General features: G+C 45.4%; 1 protein-coding gene across 2 annotated transcripts in view; it reads left to right on the plus strand.

The window, feature by feature from the left end:
• The window catches only part of SMYD2 (SET and MYND domain containing 2), a 54,137-nt gene that overhangs the window by 7,199 nt on the left and 24,458 nt on the right, over positions 1–22,480 (plus strand). The window contains exon 2 of one of the 2 annotated variants that reach the window (XM_086342382.1): positions 14,210–14,273. The exons of the other annotated variant lie outside the window; for it this stretch is intronic. Coding sequence (XP_086198508.1) covers positions 14,210–14,273 — 64 coding nt within the window. The remainder of the gene's footprint in view (positions 1–14,209; positions 14,274–22,480) is intronic. 2 annotated transcript variants of the gene reach the window in all.

The raw sequence follows: 22,480 nt of genomic DNA on the forward strand, positions 1-22,480 counted from the left end.
CTCAAAGGCAGCCCTGCTCTGCTTTGCCTGCTTGCCTTTAAGTCCATGAGTATATAGTCCTGATCACCACCAGGGAACTAGGCAGACCTGGAACAGGGCACCCTGATTGTATCTGACCAGATGTAGGCTTTGAGCCCCCTTCTGGAGGGGCTTCCCTGGTAGCTCAGCTGGTAAAGAGTCTGCCTGCAATGCAGGAGACCCTGGTTCAATTCCTGGGTTGGGACCATCCCCTGGAGAAGGAATAGGTTACCCACTCTAGTATTCTTGGGCTTCCCTAGTGGCTCAGACAGTAAATAATCAGCCTGCAGTGTGAGAGACCTGGGTTTGATCCCTGGGTTGGGAAGATCCCCTGGAGGAGGGCATAGCAACCCCCTCCAATAATCTTGCCTGGAGAATCCCCATGGACAGAGGTGCCTGGCGGGCTATAGTCCATAGGAGCGCCAAGAGTCGGACACGACTGAGCGACTCAGCACAACAGAGCGCTGGTCAGCCTGGAGGTTAGTCGCTTCCCCCTGGAGAGGGGCCCACTCTGGGACTAGAGGTCTCTGTCCTCTCTCAAGGGATTTGTATTAATGTGATCAGTCTCTGTACACCACCATCAGTCTCCCATTCTCGTCCCAACCCTCGCATCTCTGGATTTCTAGTGAATCTGTGGGAGTTTAGGGGTGCAGTCCTCCAGCAGGGAATTGACTGAAGTAACTGCCTTTTCAGGGGCTGAACCCACGACCTTGGCCTCATTAGCACGGGCGCTCTAACCAGTCACAAAGCCACACACCTCACTTTGTGTAACTTCTGCTGACTCTGTTCCTACCACCCTCGGAGGCCTCCTTTTCAATTGCAAAGGCGTTCACGCCAGCACAATAGAACAGAAGGAAATCGGATCTCTTCTAGACTTCTCTGAAGGCCAGAGATATGTGATTTAGCAGGAAAATAAGACCAAAGTGTCTTGAGGGTTCAGGAAACAACTTACCTTTCTAGTCCATGCATTTGTTGAGAATCCAACTGTGTGTCTCAGATTTTCCTTCCATCAAAAATTTAAAAAATACTGTGGGACTCCTTGTGCCAATGTATTAACATAAAACCTAGGGGCTAAGTGGAGGGTTTCTGATGACTGAGTGGAAATATGGCATGTACATCATTCAAGTGGATTGGGTTCGCTTCTTAAAGGAGTGCATCCAAGAATCCATAAGTGCTTCTGTTTCACAAGTTTATAGTCCCTAGAAACCAAAATAAATGCTTGCTGTGATAGCTGAGCCACCACTGTGTATCTGCAAGTGCACTGTGATGAACAGGACATCTCATCGCCCAGGGAATCTGCAGTCACCACTGGGGGAGAGGAAGAATAAGGACGATTCCCTCACGGAGAAGCGAATTTCACACCAAAGCCTGAAGACATAGGCGTATCCTGGGGGAGCGAGGTGCAAAGGGAGTCTGGCTGACAGCAGGATGCACTTTTTCATCTGAGCCAAATAAAAATCTCAAGGATTTTATATCCTGGTACTTGAAAGGAGTTATGTTGCCATCTGTGACAAAATGAAAAGATGTTGGACCGGAGGAGTTTTTTGTCTTGAGTCTGTGAGGACCAGGAAAGGCTCTTCAAGGGATGTGGGCCCTGGGCTCAGATCTTGTTGATTTTCCTCATTTTGCCACCTGAAAAAAATCTCTTACCCGTCAGCTGCACAAATCTCTATCAGAGTGACAATCACTGTCAGTGAGAGTTTCACAGGTTCTTAAAACCTCAGCAGTAAGAGACATTTAATGGTGGGCAGATGGTAAGCTGTCTGAGAGCAGGGATTCTGCTTTTAATATATTTAGCAAATATTTATATTTATGGGGCATTCACTGTGGTTCTGGGCTTCCCAAGTGGTACAGTGATAAAGAATCTGCCTGCCAATGCAGGAGATGCAGGTTCGATCCCTGAGTCCGGAAGATCCCTTGGAGAAGGAGATGACAGCCCACTCCAGTAGTCTTGCCGGGAGAATCCCATGGACAGAGGAGCCTGGTGGGCTACAGTCCATAGGGTTACAAAGACTCAGACACTACTGAGCAACTGAGCACACGCTATGTTCTGAATCCCGGTGAAAAAAGGAACAAAAATCCCTCCCACCACGAAGCTTATGTTCCAGTACGTTTTATTCATCTTTATTTTACGCACTGTAGACTGAAAAGAAAAAGCACAACATGAGAGTCGTGAATTAAGTTTTATTTGGGGCAGAATGAGGACTTACTGCCCAAGAGACAGCTTCTCAGATAGCTCTGAGGCCCTGTTCCAAAGAGGTGGGTAGAGGAGGTCAGCGTAAGTTTGATTTTGGTAAACCGCGCAGCAGAAGGTTTCTGCTGATCCCAAGGGGGCTTCCCTGGTGGCTCAGTCGGTAAAGAATTTGCCTGTAATACAGGAGACCCAGATTCCATCCCTGGGTTGGGAAGATCCCCTGGAGAAGGGAATGGCAACCCTCTCCAGTATTCTTGCCTGGAGAATTGCATGGACAGAGAAGCCCGGCGCACTACCGTCCGTGGGGTCGCAGAGTCTCAAGAAGGTTGCAACCAGTCACGAGGAGCAGATGTCTCCGCTAGTGATTTTAGTGCTTCCTAGGTATGAGGAGATGTCAGAAGTTGGGCTCATAAAATGGCCTGAAAATTTCTAGCTATCTGAAGGCCTGTTCTGCCGGTTCTTCGCAGAGCACAGAGTGCCTCACTCCTCGTCTCCGCCCTGGACTCATTTCAGGCAATGGTTCAAGGTCAGCGACTGCAGTGGCTAGTGATGTCATCCTTGTAGAAGCAGATAGCAAATGACAGTTCTTGGCTGACGCTGTAGTGCCTTGAACTTTGTCATTTTAGCAGAGTTTTTGTTAAAGGCAGTAATGTTTTGAGTTCAGTGCTTTCTTTCATCAAACACTGATAATCCATGTATGTATGTCATAAAGAAAACTGTTAACCAAGAAGTTTAAGCACACACTCTAGTTCATGACTTATGCAAACTAAGGGAGAACTCTGATCAGATAATCCTGGGTCGAATGAAACTGTAGCATCCCTGCATTGTGTTAAAATAGCAGCACTTTGGGTAGACATTTTTTTTGGAATTTGATGAAATTTGGTCTACTCATACAGTTGAATCAGTTCAGTTCAATGGCTCAGTCGTGTCCGACTCTTTGCTACCCCATGGACCGCAGCATGCCAGGCTTCCCTGTCCATCACCAACTTCCGGAGTCTACTCAAACTCATGAATATCCATTAAGCTTTTTAAGTTGTATTTAGAAATATTTATTCAACTGTATTTAGAAATATTTATTCATACACTTGAATAAATATTTTTAAATACAACTTTAAAAAGCTTTAGGATTTTTTTTCACCTTAAAAACTTACAGGGTCACAAAGTAGTAGAGATTCGGAAACTAACAGTTGACTTACTTCACTCAATAGTAAATTGATTTAAGCACGTGTTCAGGCCTTTCAAGGCACCTACCTGCTAAATATTTTCTAGGCACAGAGTGGGAAAAGCAGCCCACCGCCAACTTCTGTTTCTGTGTATCTTCAGAGAGTGACCCAGTGGAAGGTCACTGTAGGGTCAAGGCTACCTGCAGGCGCACCCCCAAGGCTGGGCATCGCAACGGTCCAGTTTGCTCTGCAGTGTTAATTTCACTCCCGCAGCTCCAAAGTGCTTATAGTGGTACGTGCGTACATGCTTGTACACACATGTGTGTGTTTGCACCAGTAGCACCTTCTGCATACTTCCTTCATCACACCTGCTCCTTGACTACAGGAGCCAGGTCTTCTTCAACCTTGTAGCTCCAGCACTTAGCCTGAGGCCTGATACTCCATGACCTCAGTAAATATTTATTAAACGAATAATCCCATTTCTGTAGTCTTATTTTACTAACAGCTCTGTGGGCAGGCCTCATCTCCTTCTCTGTTTGTTCTTGGATCCTTATAGATACTTACAGAACACTTCATCGATCTCTGTCTTCAGGGCAGAATCTTGACTGCTCAAGTCCTCCATATTCCACCCTGCCTGGCATTATCCCTTACTGCTTTTTTCACTTAAAACCTAAACAAAATATAAGCGGTCTTTCCAGTTCCCCCACAATGGTGCTGCATCATTCCCCCGTGGTAGCTGTTACTTATGGTCAGTTCTTATAAGAGAGAACTAAGTTAAAAATGGATTTGTTGTTTCTTTCCTTTTGACTTCCTCATTGGTAAGCATCAGAGAAGTCAAAGACAAATTGCAAGGAAGTGTCATTGTGATCTCCCACAAAAGTTCATACACAGAATTTCAGAAGAGAATGTTCAATTTAAAAGCGCACACATCTGTTCTTCGTGCAGGCTTCAGCTGTTAGGGATTTTACAGGGCCTGCAAGATGAAGGTCATAGGTGCTGTCCAGTGGCTGAAAAGAGTCATCGTCGCTGTTCCACAGGCTCAGTAGTTCTCTGCTCTATCCGTAAGCCTCATGATTTTTTTTTTTTTTTCTTTCTAAGGCAGTGGAAGATTTCATCTCTACTAGAGCCTTTGCTGGAGAAGGAAATGGCAACCCACTCCAGTGTTCTTGCCTAGAGAATCCCAGGGACGGGGGAGCCTGGTGGGCTGCCATCTATGGGGTCACACAGAGTCGGACACGACTGAAGCGACTTAGCAGCAGCAGAGCCTTTGCTGTTGTTCAGTTGCTCAGTCGTGTCCGACTGTTTGCGACCCCACGGACTGCAGCATGCCAGGCTTCCCTAGAGCCTTCATTGAAACAAATCTTAAATCAGCATCCTCACTGTTTTTTCATTGCTGAGTTTGATTTTCATGAGTCAGTGATGTGGAGAGTCATGTCTACAGTATTTTTTTAGCTTTATTGAGGAAAAATTGACAGATATGATTGTCTATATTTAAAGTGTACAGCCTGATGATCTGGTGTACACAGAGGCTGTGGAATGATTACTAAGATCAAGATAATCAGCACATCCATCCCCTCACGTAGGTAACTTCCTTTTGTGTGACAAGATAAGCTCAAGTCTCAGCAACTTTCAAGCATACTCTACTGTATTATTATCTGTAGTCACCTTGCCGTCCTGTAGATCCTCAGACCTTTTTCTCCTTACAACCAAAACTTTCTACCCTTTGACCCGTGTCACTCCCATTTCTCCCAGGGCCATCGTTTTTATGACAAGGTCAACTATTCAGTACTGACCACCAAGCCTCCTCTTTCTCCTTGTAAATCACAGCTTCTGTTCCAACGTTTGGGAAAACCTATTAGTTGCTACCTTACTGCCCTAAATATTTCCTGCCTCCCTGGAGGCCCTGGGCTCTAACTTTTAACAAGCCTCAGAACAAAGCCGGATGCCCTGGGGGGAAGGTTCAGCCCTGCTCTGGGAAGACGCTCCCGCAGCACGTGGTCCCGTTTCACGGTTACATTGTGGATTAAAGTGCTACATGGAGCATCTTTCAGGGTTACACAAAAACCCATACCCTGAGTATTATCCTTGTCACCTGACCAGGGTTATAATAGGGTTCCGCCACAATTCCTCCAATTTTTATTTCTCTCCAATAAAAATTTGCTAGTGGAACCACTCACTCTGGGTGGGAGGCTAACTTTGTTTCTGATTGTCTTATTTCAACCCATGGTGAAGTTATATTGTGCCACTGGGGCTTTTTTCCTTTTCTCTTTTTTCATTTGGCCGGGGCTGCCTCTGTTCAGCAGAGCCTCCTCGTCACTTCTTCTATCACCGTTAGTTAAAAGTAATTGTTATTGCAAACCCACTCCATGCCAGTATCATTCTCTTTCATGGGGAAAACCCACAAAGCATTCATTTCGGTAGCAGAAAGGAGGGAGCTTACAGGATCAAATCCTTTTTATCTGGACCCACAGCACCTGCGGCAATGCATTAACTAGCAGGAGTTGTTAATTACAATCCTAACTTGTTGATCTTCCCGGCTTCCGAATTTTAAAAGCAAGAAAATTAATCGCTGCGCGTGTCTCCTCCTGTCGAAAATGACAGGAGCGTGTCTTCTGAGTTCTGTTTCAGCCACTGATAATCACACACTTGCATTTTCCTGTCACATTTCTTTCCTCCTTTTGCAGATGGAACCATTTCTTAAGTTCAAAGAGCCCTTCCATTCACAGCAGAGTAGATATTTGCCTGTAAAACAAAGGCTTTAGAAGCATAAATCCTCTAAATATGAGTCTGAGCAAGATGGTACTGAAGATATTTCAGGAGTTGACATCACTTAAAAAAAAACACACACAAAAGAAAGAAGACTAATTAAAAGTGTAGTAGTGGTGGGCTTCACTTATATTTTTTCACTTAATTTACATAACAAACCTGCGAGATAGAAACTGTATCTTTATGGTGGAGGAAACAGGTTTAGAAAGGTTGAATAACTTGCCTAAGATCGCATAGCACCTCAAGCATGAGAAGGAAAAAGGATTTGAGACAGGGAAGTAGGAAAAAGAGCCCAGCAGAGTCATCCTGCATTGTGAAGCACGAATTAGGAAGAGATGGAAAGAAAGCTGAGCCTGGCTTCCAGAACACTTGGTTGTCATAGTAAGAAAATACAGTGTCTGCCGCTTTATTCTGACCTATCCATCCATCATCAAGGTAGTTAAACCACCTAATCCATCCTGTGTGTGAGTCATTCTTAAGAAGAGTTATATGGTAAGCAGTCTGGACTGCAGAGAAGAATGCTTCAACACTCTTCATCAAATTCTGCCCTCGAAAACTCTCAACCCAAATGGATGACCATAGGCCTAGACCAGCAGTTGTGTATTATGGAGGCACATTCGACCTGGGTAGCTTTCTAAAACTCCCAGCACAGACCAGTCTGATGAGACTAGCTGGACCCAGCCCCAGATGGGCATGGGCAGCTGAAGCTGAGAACCACTCTGAGAGGCTGTGCGTGATTTCACCATTAATGTTCCTTTTGTTCCCTTCCTTTTCAGTCATTTCACTTCATTCCTCCGAATGACCTTTATTCCTCTGTCACGGAGGGCAGTTTTCTGTTCTTTGTTTTGCAGTCTTTCCCCAAACCTCCTGGACAATTCAGATTGGGTTACATCGCAAACGAAAGCTTTACAGCTGGGTCTTCTGCAGGCATAGAGTTTATTCTAAAAGCCTTGTGTATTCCGACAGTGAAAATGGATATCCCATATGAAGTTTCTCTCTGGCTGAACTTTGCAGTCAGCAGTAGTTGGACTCTCAGGAGCTCTACTTTTTGCTCTCTGAAGCACATACACACACACACAAACCCTCTCTTGCTCTCTGAAGCGCGCGCACACACACACACACCCCCACCCATATGAGCCAGCTCAGCACCTTGTAATCGGGGTTTCCACCCTTAGACCTACGGACCGTGTGTGTCTCGCCCTGTGGTAAGCTATGGGAAGAACTGAAGCGCGTATCTGGGTAGTTTGAGTTCCCATCCCTACCCCATTTCACTGAGAACTGCTATTACCAAATAGACCAAAGGAGATTCTTAAACTGTTCCCTGTCAGTAACTGGCTTAGCTTTTCTCCTTCTCTCCGCTGAAGGCAGTCTGGCCGGGAGAATCTTTGTGAAGGACATTCACACAGGTAAGCCAGGTAGATGACCACATAAGCACATACACAGTAACATCTGCATCCGAGCCAGGCAAGGCTTTTCTGTCCTTTGTGAGAGCTGCAGTGTTTTATAACCTAGTTCCCAGAGGACGCAGTCCCATGTGGACTGGCCCAGTGTCTGTCTGCGAACACACCTGGATTTACTGCCTGAATTTACTGCCTGAATGAGACAGAGGGACCTTCTTTGCACAGGCTGGATACAAAATCAGTCCTTATTTTAATTCCAGTCCACTTCAAGTGACATTGAGTCCTCTGGCATGGTTGGTCTCTTGACCAACATCTGTCGGGATGTTCTCCTTCCTGGATCTCATTTTCAGATGACTGGATTCTTCCCATTGTATCTTATCTTTGAAGCCAAGTAGCATTAACAGGAGAAGGGATAGGCTACCCACTCTGGTATCTTTGGGCTTCCCTGGTGGCTCAGATGGTAAAGAATCCCCCTGCAATGCGGGAGACCTGGGTTCAATCCCTGGGTTGGGAAGATCCCCTGGAAGAGGGCATGGCAACCCACTCCAGTGTTTTTGCCTGGAGAATCCCACGGTCAGAGGAGCCTTGCGGACTACAGTCATGTGGTCACAAAGAGTTAGACACGACTGAGCGACCAAATATAGCATGGCACAGCATTAACAGGATTCCACTGGAGCTGGGACATTATGCAGACGAGAGTAAAGAATGCCTTTATGTACTCTTCATTAGTGCTATTACAGGTTCGATCCTTTGGTCAGGAAGACCCTTTTGGAGAAGGGAGTGGCTTCCCACTCCAATATTCTTGCCTGGAGAATTCCATGGACAGAGGAGCCTGGCAGGCTACAGTCCATGGGGGTCACAAAGAGTCTGATATGACTGAACAACTAACACTTATTTACTTACTGCTATTACCTTATCAGAAAACTAAGATCATGGCATCTGGTCCCATCACTTCATGGGAAATAGATGGGGAAACAGTGGACACTATGGCTGACTTTATTTTTGGGTGCCCCAAAATCACTGCAGATGGTGATGCAGCCATGAAATTAAAAGATGCTTACTCCTTGGAAGAAAAGTTATGACCAACCTAGATAGCATATTAAAAAGCAGAGATATTACTTTGCCAACAAAGGTCCATCTAGTCAAGGCTATGGTTTTTCCCGTGGTCATGTATGGATGTGAGAGTTGGACTGTGAAGAAAGCTGAGCGCTGAAGAATTGATGCTTTTAAACTGTGGTGTTGGAGAAGACTCTGGAGAGTCCCTTGGACTGCAAGGACATCCAACCAGTCCATCCTAAAGGAGATTAGTCCTGGGTGCTCACTGGAGGGACTGATGCTGAGGCTGAAGCTCCAATCCTTCGGCCACCTCATGTGAAGAGTTGACTCATTGGAAAAGACTCTGATGCTGGGAGGGATTGGGGGCAGGAGAAGAAGGAGACAATAGAGGATGAGATGGGTGGATGGCATCACCGACTCGATGGACATGAGTTTGAGTGAACTCCAGGAGTTGGTGATGGACAGGGAGGCCTGGGGTACTGTGATTCATGGGGTCACAAAGAGTTGGATACAACAGAGCGACGGAACTGAACTGAACTGAATGACCTTATCTAGACACATCGATTGTTTGTGTTTGCTGTAGTATATGCTCCTTGATCATGTTACCATACTCAAGGAAGGATATGTTTGCATGATGGAGACAAAATATGTCCCTTGATGTGTGAATTCTGATTCTGCTACCAACTTGCTGAATGGCCATGTTGGGTTAGATATTTCACCTCTAAGATCTTCAGTATCTTCATTTGAAAAGCTGGAGTAATAACCTCTTCATAGAACTGAATGAATTATTACAAGAGATCAGCAGTTTTCAAACTTTTTGTTCTTAAGATCCCTTTCTACCTATAAAAACTGAGAACTCCAAAGAGCTTTTTTTGTTCACCTAGATATTTATCAATATTTACCATATTTATAATTAAAAATAGAAAATATTATAAAGCACTTGTTTTTTTAAAATGAGGACTCTTCTTCAAAACAAAAGAATTAATGAGAATAGTGGTGTTTTACAGTTTTGCAAATCTCTTTAATGAGAGATTAAAGAATACAAGTGGATTCTCAGATATGCTTTTGAATCCAGTCTGACATATTATGTAGTTTTGGTTGACATATGCACAGGAAATCTGGCCTCAAATAGGTGTGTAACTGGAAGGGAAGGAATATCTTAATAGCCTTTTCAGTTAATTGTGGGTATTCTTTGATTCACCATTAGAACTCAGTGAAGTGATTTTTGTCTTAAAGATTAGTTGTAAAACGTGCACTCTGAAGCCATGTCTATGAATTTTATGTACTCTGTTACATAAAATCCCTTAGTCTGTCTTGTACTTTGAATGACTCTTTTAGTCATGTGTAATTTTTTAAACATCATACTCTGATCATTTGGAAAACATTGGTTCTCACTCAGTTATATAGACCTCCTAAAACTTTATTTCATCAAACCATGAAATCAAACAAACAAAAAAACCCCCCACAATTACTAAAACCGTCACCAATCTTTCACATGACAGACTGTCAAACTCTGGGCAGCAGATACATGTGTTCCAAAATTCTAATTTTTGCTTAAGAGCCCACATTTTATCATTGCCAACAAATATTGCCAATTATTTTCCTTGATGTGATGGACTCACTTCATTTATTTCCATAATATACCTGCCAAATACGCAAGTCTGAACAGCCAGTTTGTCTAAAGTTGTTCTTCCTAGTAAAAGTGATATTTCAAGAAAATAGTGGCACGTTCAATTTATAGCTCCAGGGATGGTCAAGAGTTCATCCTTGAGATAACCCTCATTCTTCAGTAGGAGCAGAAACACTTCCTGCCTTCTTCCCCCTTCATCTCAGGGTGCCAAGAAGATACATAGCAAAGACTCAAGATTCAAGGACAGTAGTATTTGTGACTGCATAGCGGGCCTCCCGGGTGGCTCAGTGGTAAAAAATCTACCTGTAATGCAGGAACTGCAGGAGACTTAAGTGTGATCCCTAGGTCAGGAAGATCCCCTGGAGGAGGCCATGCAACCCACTCCAGTGTTCTTGCCTGGAGAGTCCCACGGACAGAGGTGGGCTACAGTCTATGAGATCGCAAAGAGCTGAACGCAACTGAAGTGACTGAGCGTGCACACACTGCTTTATTAGGGACATTCTTTTTTTTTAATTTATCTTCGTCTAGTTGATTTACAATGTTGTGTTAATCTCTGCTGTATAGCAGAGTGATCCAGTTTTATATATATTTTTCAGATCAGATCAGATCAGATCAGTCGCTCAGTCGTGTCCGACTCTTTGCGACCCCATGAATCGCAGCACGCCAGGCCTCCCTGTCCATGACCAACTCCCGGAGTTCACTGAAACTCCTGTCCATCGAGTCAGCGATGCCATCCAGCCATCTCATCCTCTGTCGTCCCCTTCTCCTCCTGCCCCCAATCCCTCCCAGCATCAGAGTCTTTTCCAATGAGTCAACTCTTTGCATGAGGTGGCCAAAGTACTAGCCAGTTTCACTTAAGAATACCCCTAAAGAAATCTAAACTATGATACAAATGAACTTACCTAGGAAACAGACTCACAGAGAACAGACTTGTAGTTGCCAAGGGGTAAGGGATGGACCAAGAGTTTGGGATGAGAGAATGCAAACCATTACACGGTGGTGGCAGTGTCACTAAGTCGTGTCCGACTCTTGTGACCCCATGGACTGTAGCCTGCCTGCCAGACTCCTCTGTGTGTGTGTATTAGTCTGGCAGGCTACAGTCCATGGGGTCACAAGAGTCGGACACGACTTAGTGACACTGCCACCACCGTGTAATGGTTTGCATTCTCTCATCCCAAACTCTTGGTCCATCCCTTACCCCTTGGCAACTCCAAGTCTGTTCTCTAAGTCTGTGAGTCTGTTTCCTAGGTAAGTTCATTTGTATCATAGTTTAGATTTCTTTAGGTGTATTCTTAAGTGAAACTGGCTTTTCCCCCCTGGCTGTGAGCATGTGGAAGTGAGGAATACAGTGACTACTTACTCGCTGCTTTGATTTGTACTAAAGCCTTTGTGGCTCAGCTGGTAAAGAATCTGCCTGCAATGCGAGGGACCTGGGTTCGATCCCTGGGTTGGGAAGATCCCCTGGAGAAGGGAAAGGCTACCCACTGCAGTATTCTGGGCCGGAGAATCCCATGGACTAGTCCATGGGGTCTCAAAGAGTTGGACACGACTAAACCACTTTGACTTCATTTCACTTCAAAGCCTTGCGGGTTTCACCCTCCAGGCACCCTCCACTTGCTAGAGCACAAATGTCAAGACACTAAAGGCAGTAGTACATTCTGGAAATAGCTTTGATCTCACGGGCTCCCTGAAAGGGCCTCTGGGCCTCCGGTAGTCTACAGACCACACCTCGAGAACCATTGGCATTATGTAACCTCTTGCCAGTCTTGATGAGTTAGCTCTTTTTTCCTGGTCTTCGTTGTCTGTGGCCATGGACTTGGTGACTAGCCAGGCTGAATGAAGCCTGGCCTCTGGGAGATCTATTATTTTGATGAAATCCCACTAGAGTTCTTCCTGCATTCACCAGAGCCCAGTTGTTTTTTTTCCTTCCTGGGATATTACCTTGGTAATATCCGAAACAAGACAAAAACAAATAAGCCGAAAACAAACCTTGGTTTCGTATTAGCTTTACTGCTCACATCTCTGTGCGGAATATCTCTGTATATAATCCTTGTTTTCTTTTTGTATGGTGTAGAGCTAATAAAGACATTTTTTCTGATAGTTTCCTGGTCCGTTATATCGAGGGTCTTAATTCAGGTTTCAGAAACACTTCACTCGTCTGTGCATAGATTCTAGGTGGCCGGTGAGCCCTCAAAATTTCATAGCATTTTCTGCTGTTCTTTGAGGGTTGGGGAAAAGGTGGGTTGTTGGGGAGAGTTAATAGCTTCAAATTCTCAGAGAGGTTTTATGACCTCGCCCCCTGCAAAACCAACCGTCACCAAATGGCTGTTTCAGATGGACATTGTTATGGGTGGCATCTACCCACCCATTGTCCATGTCCCAACACACGTCTTTCGGAAAAGAATTTTCAGAGCTCCCTCTGCGGCTTTGCCCGTCTGCACTTTCATTCCTTTGGCATTCCTTCACGGTCCCGGTCAATTAGCACTTGCTCACTAGTCACTTCACAGTTGCCTTTGAGCACATCGTCTGTCCTTTTCCCCTTGGCATAAAGTGCAGGAGACGCCAGGGCCGGCCGTCTCATCCACATGCACCCTTGGAGGGTATTTCAGGCCAGAGGATGCACTCAGCCAAATTAGTGGGCTCCTCTTTGAACCACTGAGATGTGCAAACTCGGAATATTTATTTATACCTCAACTGCGAGCTGCGTTTTTTTCTCCCACACAATTCTTCAGCCTGCTGCTTGGAATCCAAGCACTGTCATGAAAACTGCAAGGCAGCCAGTTTTGTTCCAACAGTAGCATTTTTGGAACCCTTTCCCGATTCCGTGGGAGTAGTGTGGTGACTACCACTCTCTGAGAAGACGCGGAGGAGGACTCTGCAGCGTGATGATATGTATGTCTTGCAATATCAGCCCTCCGGGCACGCTGCAGACAGGGTGGGGGTGAGGGGGCTCCATGGCAGGGCAGGGGGCGTCCCCGGCAGTAAGCGAGAGTGCCCTTTGCAGCACCAGCATTTCTGTGCATTGGAAAGCTGGCTTCAGGGTGGTCAGTGAGAAGCAGACAGCAGGCTTTACAGATCGCACTCTCATTTAACAAAGTGGTTGTTGCCCATCTCAGAAAAATTTGAAGGGTTCTGTCATAGGCAGTTTAACTCAGTGGCTTCACAGTTTTTGAAAAATCCTGTGGCTTGTCTAACACAGCAAACACACCAGCAACTAACAGTTAGGGAACAGCAACGTCCCTATCCCCTATGAGAAGCAGGAAAATGAATTCTATGGTGATGAACGGGGAGGACTGACCTAATTATGACAAAGCAGAAGAATCATTCAGTGGGATACAGACAAGGTAGATGTGTGTACCAGTCAGATCCAGGGGTATTTTATTTAAGAATATGTCTCTAGTTGCTGGGTAGCGTTGTTTTTAAATTTTGCTTCCTAGACAACATTTGTCACTGACATGCTCCATCCTGTCTTCTGCATCCCTAAATACTAAAGATTGTCACCCACTTTGTGTTCTTAGCAGTATATAGGTCGACCCCAGTCCTCTGTCTTTACAGACTCAGGCTTCCAAGGTGGCTTTGTTTATTTCTGTCCCTTTCTAGCAGGTGAGAAAATCAGGGCATAAGAGCCTCTGACTTGCCCCAAAGCATTGAGTCATAGTGCAGGTTGATGTTAACAGCTGTGATGTCCCGGGCCAGGCTCATGGGTCAGAGATCGTGTCGTTCGTCTCTTTGGAAAGTGCCCTTCACGCTGTCGGGGTCGGTCAGTGTTGGCGTGTATCCCCTTTGACCAACTTACTCCCACTCAAGGGCTGAGTCTGGTCAAACTCTCCTTTGGGAAAATGGCACGTACCAGTGGGAGAGCAAGGTAAGGTGACTCTTGGCTCCGCTTTCGGACCAGATGGCTGTTGTTATTGCATGACAAAGTGCGCGGCTTCATGTTTCTCCGCCTCTCACCACTACAGTGCCCTTTCTGTTTTTTAAGGAAAGAAGGATTGTCCAAATGTGGAAGATGCAAGCAGGCATTTTACTGCAACGTGGAGTGTCAGGTAGGTGTCTTTGGGCCAGCTGGCAGGGAGGGCCTGGTACCCCAGCATCCTTCTCATCCTTGTCACAGCATCCCAGGGCCCTTCCGCAGCTAGAGCTGGAAAGCCTCCTTGTGGCGTAGGGTGTGGCTGGATGCCCCTGTGTGCTGGCACCCAGGACTGATGGTGATGGGCAGCCAGTGATGGGCAGTAGCATTTTGGGGCCCCACACAGGATCAAAAATAGAGGTTGGTAAAGTGGGAAAGACACAGGGGCCACGTAGGATACAGGCAGGTGTATCACCAAGGTCAACAGTCTGCCCCCCACGGCTCCCAGCAACAGATGGAACGTGCAAAGACAACCAGTGAAAAATGTTAAAATGCTGTCTTTAAAATTGTTTAGTCTTTACCATCACCAAGTCTGAATTTGTATCTATCCCCCTAGCAGGCCACACGTTGCCCTTGGGCCAGTCTGTAATCTAGCCTGATTCCAGCTGGACTTAGGTGGGCCCCTGACACAGCTTTTGTGCAGCCAGAGGTGGGCTGGTCTGAACTTGGACCGGGAGACCTGGGGGTGGTGTCTCGGCAGCAGTGGAGCCTGAGCGGTTCAGGCAGGTTACACGTAGACCACAGGCCATCTGCATCTTGAGGGAGTCCTGTAACCCAGGACTGAAGATTTCAAGAGGGTATTTGGAGGAACTCTTGGTAGATTCTTTAAGGGATAAGTTCCCCGCCCCCTAAACTTTTCTACTTAATACTGTATAGTTACACAAAATGTTCACAGGTATTACAGAAAATGCACTCCATGTTCTAGCAGTTTGAATTTGGGGAGGATATGATCTTCAATCTCTGTGTATCCTCCCCAATCTATTTTTTAAATGGGAACCTGCTAATATGGCTTGGGAAATGATGCTACTAAATAGTGGTTCTAAGGGACAGGGAGGCTGTTCTTCATACCTGCACCTCGGTTTTGTTCCTCTTCCCATACTTAACTGTCACTTTCCTCCGCCCCCCACCCCTGCTCTGGTTGACCACATTACCCATGGTTTCATTTTTTTTTTTTTTCCTCTGTTTTCTCCCTACACAGCTGGTCTCTGAATGTCTCCAAAGGGTGTTGTGCAGCAGTGGGAGAGGTTGCTAAGCCCCAAAGTCTTATCTGACAGAGCTCTCCTCACAGAGACCCTGGCCAGAGGAAACACAGGCTGAGCCATTGGCTTGGGAAGGTCTGCCTTGGCTCTGAAGGCCACGTGCCTGGTCCACCTCCCTGTGTCTCCATACAGGCTTCTGGCCTGCAGGGCAGTGAGAATATAGATGGGCTTGTTGTTGGTTTATCAGGGAGTGTGGCTTCTTCTGAAGAGGAGAGACTGTGCTTTGCTTCTCCCGATTATGGACAGAGTTCTGTGGTTAGATTGCTGGGTACGCGAAGAGGTCAGCAAGTGCTGGAATGACGTGATTAGGTTTCAGGCCTGATAAGTTAGCTGTTTCTATATTTAAGTTAAACGCTTCTAGAAAAAGTAGCTCATGATATTCTGATTCTTTAAAGAAGCCAGCTAGTCACACACAGGTCAGACTATTGTAACACAGAAGACTCGGAGGATATAGTTCCAGCCCTGCACCTGCCTACCTCTGTGAACTTGACAATTCAAAGGATGTCTCAGAATCTCAGTTTTTTTAAGTGTAAATGAGGACAGTGGCCCCTATCTTGATGAATTATAAGGATCAAATGATATGTGAGATATCAAGGTTCTATGTAAACTGTGATGCTGCGTGCAGGCATGAGGGCTTATAAATAATAATATGATAGTAATTCAGTCTGGACTGAAGCTTAGCTTTATGCAGAGAATAAAGTAGGCAGCCCACTTTAGATTTAAAAGACTGGGTTTTTCTTCACCAAAGAGTATGGACTCATTCTAAGAACTTGAGATCCCTAATAGTGTACATTATATGCATAGTGCTTGTTACAAAATCGAACTTTAACTTCTCTGATGAACTGTAAACTCTGCATGGATATGAAACATGGGCATCTGTGAGATGCTGAGCTACCTCTTGGTCTCTTGAGCTGTCTTCATTAGGCCCGCACAGGTGGCATAACACTGATGTATAACCGTAGTCCAGGTTGGGTGTTGTGGCCATTGTGGTTCCCTTGCCTTTAGGACCTAGTCTTCCAGATTTGCTGACTCACGGTGATAGGTGCCTGGCCTTGGGAGGTTCCCGGCAACCACGTATATCAACCTGTGTGAACCAGAATGCGTCTTTACTGTTGTTTCGTCTCTAATTCGTGTCCTCCTCTTTGCAGCCCCATGGACTGCAGCACCCCAGGCTTCCCTCTCCCTCACCATCTCCCAGAGTTTGCTCAAACTCGTGTCCGTTGAGTCAGTGATGCCATCCAACCGTCTTATCCTCTGTTGCCCGCTTCCGCTCCTGCCCTCGGTCTTTCCCAGCATCAGGTCTTTTCCAGTGAGTCGGCTCTTTGCATCAGGTGGCCAAAGTATTGGAGCTTCAGCCTCCGCATCAGTCACCTTACAGAATGAAAAGGCAAGAAGACACGACCCTGAAAGACGAGCCTTTTTATTACTTTACACCAATAGGCTTGACAGGCTGTATGTCCTCCTCCTGGTCCCATCATAAGGTGCTTGCTGTAGCAAGGCACCCCAGGGTGGGGGACACAGACCTGTGATTCTCAGTCATGTCAAAGGTCCTGGCCGTGACAGCTTGCTGCGTCCAGCCACTGGGCCAGGACACCCTCGGTCCTAGGGAGCAGTATTGCACTTCAGTTTCCCCGTGCTCTGTGAAGGATCCTATAACCAAAATATTCTTGTAGATGACAAGTAGTAACACCCGTACCAAAAGCCACCGGTTTCTAGAAGTGAGGCTGGATTTGGCCTATTTCATGTCTGTTTCCTTTCTCTCCTGTCGCAGCAGGGGGAGGCACGTGATCATTAAGGTTTTCCGTCCTGTCATCTGAAGGGCTGAGTAGGAGCAGGCCGCCGTATCACAGTGAGACAGGATGGTCATAGAGTTAAGTGCCTAGAAACAAACAGCCATAGAAGCGCTTCGTCCGTAAAATCATTGGGGAGGAGTCTGGGGCATTTGCTCCAGATGAAAATGGATTCGGAGTTCTGCCCAAGGGAATACTTGGATGGGATCAAGGTGGAGACTCTGCCGCAGGATAAAACAAGGGGTACAAAACAAGGGCAGCAGTCAGGAAGGTAATTGAGTGATTCTCCACCTAAGAAAGCGTGGCCCTCTCCACTGTTGTTCAGTCACTCAGTCACGTCTGACTCTTTGCAACCTGTGGGACTGCTGCACTCCAGGCTTTCCCGTCCTTCACTGTCTCCCAGAATTCACTCAAACTCATGCCCATCGCGTCAGTGATGCCATCCAACCATCTCACCCTCTGTCGTCCCCTTCTCCTCCTGCCTTCAGTCTTTCCCAGCATCAGGGTCTTTTCCTCTTCACTGGGCCTTCTTCAAAGGCAGACCCCACCCACCTGGAGTCACCAGGGGGTCCATACCACAGAGCAGATGACGGGGTTGCAAAGGAGCTTATCAGTAGATAGAAAGCAGTGTCCACAGTGGCTGAGTGACTTGCCCAAGGTCACACAGCAACAAAACTGAGACAAGAGTGTGCAGGAACCCTGAGGAGGGCTTTCACAGCTTTCCAGCACTGCGCCTGGGGGTCCTGAGGACCCTCCAGGAGAAGAGGCGCTCTGGGGATGAGTCAGAGACGGGGAAGTGGCCTTTCATGGAAGTGAAAGGGAAGATCCCTTCCAGTCGTATTGTCTTTCCGGAAACCTCTCCAAGAGTGTAAGGTCCACATCCCTCCCTGAGGGTGTCCTTCCAGGAATGCAGCATGTTAGAGCCCCTCAGGACTCTGCTTCCTGCCCCCAGCCAACCTCTGATTGCAGGACTTTAGGACCATGCTTTATTTTATACAGTTTGGCTCATGTCTTGTCCCATTTATTCTCCTTTTCGTTCATTTGACTCAGTGTGATCCTGCCAGAGGAGAGATTTTAATTGACAATGCATGAAAGGGTAATGGGAGGAAGTATAAAAGAAATAGAAATTCCTTTTTAGTTAGGCTTGGTTTGTAAGTTGTGTGTTTTAATGAACTATATTTATTTTTATAAATATGCCTGGAAAACTAAGAGTGTTGTTCACTCTGACTTTTTTGTTCAATTGTACCACGACACATTGAAGAAAAGAATTTTAGAGTTATTACATAGAGGAATCATTGTGGAGTAGAACTTTCTAAGGTGTTATTTCTTAACATTGACAAATAGAAGAAAACGGTTTGTGTGTTGTAAGTGGAGGTGTTATGATTACGAGTGTGATTTTGAAAGGAGGAAGGAGCATGTTCTGATGAAGATTGAAGCATGTATGAGGAGTGCGTGACCAAAGATGCAAGAACATTCTCGACTTTTATCACCAATTAGAAAGTAACTGAAGTGTAGAAAATGTCTAAGAAATGCTCCCATGACCCTATCATTTTTTGGGTGATCAGTGAGTGGGCTAGAGTCAGGGGTTTCGTCCTGGTTAAATTCACTTCGTTCTTTTCTTTCAGACATAGGAAGCATCCTCAAAGGAGCCACTGTTTTTTTCCTGTGAATAAATGTTTAACATCACCAGTAAGAATCAATGAGTGTTTCCCATCACTCTTTTACGGAAATAGAAAACAAAGCAGATAGGGGCCAGCAGTGGCTGTCATCCCAGTGTCATCCCCGTGGGAGGCAGTCATGAAGCCCCTGATACTTTTTGCATTCTTCCTCTCACAGAGAATAGTGCTGGAGAACAGTAGCCCTATGACATTTTCTTACTATTCCACATTTTAAGAAATCATTTATGCATGCTACTCTGCATTTCAGGAAATCACACAGGCATGTATATAAGTTCAGTCCAGTCACTCAGTTGTGTCTGACTTTTTGCGACCCCGTGAACCGCAGCACGCCAAGTCTGCCTGTCCATCACCAACTCCCGGAATCCACCCAAACCCATGTCCATTGAGTCACTGATGCCATCCAATCATCTTATCCTCTGTCGTCCCCTCCTCCTCCTGCCCTCAATCTTTCCCAGCATGAGGGTCTTTTCAAATGAGTCAGCTCTTCGCATCAGGTGGCCAAAGTATTGGAGTTTCAGCTTCAACATCAGTCCTTTCAATGAATACCCAGGACTGATCTCCTTTAGAATGGACTGGTTGGATCTCATTGCAGTCCAACGGACTCTCAAGAGTCTTCTCCAACACCACAGTTCAAAAGCATCAATTCTTTGGTGCTTAGCTTTCTTTATAGTCCAACTCTCACATCCATACATGACCACTGGAAAAACCATAGCCTTGACTAGACGGACCTTTGTTGGCAAAGTAATATCTCTGCTTTTTAATATGCTTTCTAGGTTAGTCATAACTTTCCTTCCAAGGAGTAAGCGTCTTTTAATTTCATGGCTGCAATCACCATCTGCAGCGATTCTGGAGCCCAGAAAAATAAAGTCAGCCATAGTGTCCACTGTTTCCCCATCTATTTGCCATAAAGTGATGGGACTGGATGCCATGATCTTAGTTTTCTGACTGTTGAGCTTTAAGCCAACTTTTTCACTCTCCTCTTTCACTTTCATCCAGAGGCTCTTTAGTTCTTCTTCACTTTCTGACATAAGGGTGGTATTATCTGCATATGTGAGGTTATTGATATTTCTCCCGGCAATCTTGATTCCAGCCTGTGCTTCCTCCAGCCCAGCGTGTCTCATGATGTACTCTGCATAGAAGTTAAATAAGCAGGGTGCCAATATACAGCCTTGACGTACTCCTTTTCCTATTTGGAACCAGTCTGTTGTTCCATGTCCAGTTCTAACTGTTGCTTCCTGACCTGCATATAGGTTTCTCAAGAGGCAGGTCAGGTGGTCTGGTATTCCCATCTCTTTCAGAATTTTCCACAGTTTATTGTGATCCACACAGTCAAAGGCTTTGGCATAGTCAATAAAGCAGAAACAGATGTTTTTCTGGAACTCTCTTGCTTTTTCCATGATCCAGAGGATGTTGGCAATTTGATCTCTGGTACCTCTGCCTTTTCTAAAACCAGCTTGAACATCTGGAAGTTCACGGTTCACATATTGCTGAATCCTGGCTTGGAGAATTTTGAGCATTACTTTACTAGTATGTGAGATGAGTGCAGTTGTGAGGTAGTTTGAGCATTCTTTGGCATTGCCTTTCTTTGGGATTGAAATGAAAACTGACCTTTTCCAGTCTTGTGGCCACTGCTGAGTTTTCCAAACTTGCTGGCATATTGAGTGCAGCACTTTCACAGCATCATCTTTCAGGATTTGAAATAGCTGAACTGGAATTATGGTCTAAATTGAAAGTCCCTTTAGAACAAAAGAAACACCAAATGCAGGAGTTAGAAAAGGGAACTTCACAATAAAAATTCAGTCTCCTTATGCAGGGAGACAATATATCATTTGCTCAGCAGAAAACTGGGTGACATAACAAATCCTCTTTGCTTCCAGCGTTGGAAGTGCTGGTGTACCATGAGACAATTTTGCAACTCTTTATGCATCTTTAAGCATTTTGGTCCATGCACAAAAAGGAAAGTCATGCAGAGCTGTTGTTCCAGTGGCTGAAAGTGAACTAGAAGTTTAAAAGGGTACCAAAAAAATTCCCTCTCACACTTTGTACATAGATTTAATTGTTTAAATTCATTGCATGAATCATCTGTGCTCATTATAGAAAAATCAGAAGTTTCAGACTGAAAGAGGAACAGAAAGAGTATCCATACTTCATAATTTTATCCTTCCAGAGAAAACCGCTAGTAACACTTCGGCATGTGTCTTTCTGAATCCTTCCTATGCATTTGTTTGTAATATATTACTTTCCTAGAAAATGGGATCCGTCTGAATTTACATAAAAGTTTTATAAAGATTGCAACCAGGAAAGGAGTAACAGCTTAAATTTTGAAGAAAACTGGAAGCCAAGTAGTGCCACTGTGGTATGTCTCTGACAATTCCACCTTCTGACAGAAGAGGAAAACTTCTTACTAGCTGATAAATTTCCCTTGATGAAACGTAACATGATTCTGCGGGTCCTTGACTTTACCAAGCTCTCCGATTTCACTGCTCTGTGTGGGTCTCTGTTACATTCTAGGTGCTCTTGCTTTACTTTGTGTTCTGATATGGTCATAAACTACTTGAAGTCAAAGACTCCATCTCCCATCCCTGCCTCTGGGGTCATCAAGGGCTTACTGAATGAATGAAGGAACCAGTACATGAACAATTACCGGCATTTGTCGAGAGCACGTTGTGTGCCAGGCACTGGTCTGAGTGCTTCTTGTGGGTTAGCTTGTTTATTGGATCCTCAAACGACCCTTTGTGGTTGCATGAATGCCTGATAACGGTAGGCTTCAAGCTTTGTGTCTGATTATCACTGTTGGAAGGCATACAATCGTAGACTCGGAATTCCGGACCTGCTAAGTAACTTAGGGATCATGTTATTTACAGCCGAGGATACGCAGGCACAGGGATTAAGAGGACTGTCTGGTGTGACATAGCTGCTTCGCTGGAGGGCGGGGTGAGAATGCATGTCTCCCCGAGCCCCAGGCTAGTCTCCTCTTGCTGGATAGAACTCTGCTCTCCCTAGCATGCCCTGTAGTTAGGTTCTCTTCCCTGGAGGACATTAACATCAATAGATGTCAGCATTGTGTGTTCGTATTTATTTATTTATATTCGTATTAATTAAATTGTATTAAAAACACATAAGTCATATTAAGAAATGTTAAACTTCTTTCTCATTGGAGCTCATTGTTAAACACCAAAGATACCTCGTATACTTCAGGAAACTAGCATGTTTAAGGCCATGCAAACACCTTTTCTTAGCATTGCTAGGGTCACAGTGAACTTCCTGTGTGTGTTCATAGGCGTCAGTTACCTGTCTGTCCCCAGCTAGTGTTCTTCAATTCCCTCGGATGCCCCAAGGCCAGAAGCCCTTGTTGTCTTTCCCTTTTTGCTTTGCGTTTGTGTGCGGAGCCAGTTTGTCTGCTGGGAGCTGAACCTACCTGTTCCTACCTCATTGCTTCATCACTGAGCTCTCGTTTTAGGCTTCGGCTAAAAACAGATCCTCTTCTCCCTTGTGTGTATCTTGTCATTTCTGTCTCTCCTTGGTCTTGGTTATATTCGGCACGCTGTTATTTAACTCTGCAGAACACCTTGGCACAGAGCTTGAGCCCAGCGTCTGTCTGTGCCATGGGGGCTG

The sequence above is a fragment of the Bos grunniens genome, chromosome 16 (genome assembly GCF_055505025.1).
Source record: "Bos grunniens cultivar Pamir isolate PY7600 chromosome 16, Bosgru_T2T1.0, whole genome shotgun sequence".
Taxonomy (NCBI): Eukaryota; Metazoa; Chordata; class Mammalia; order Artiodactyla; family Bovidae; genus Bos; species Bos grunniens.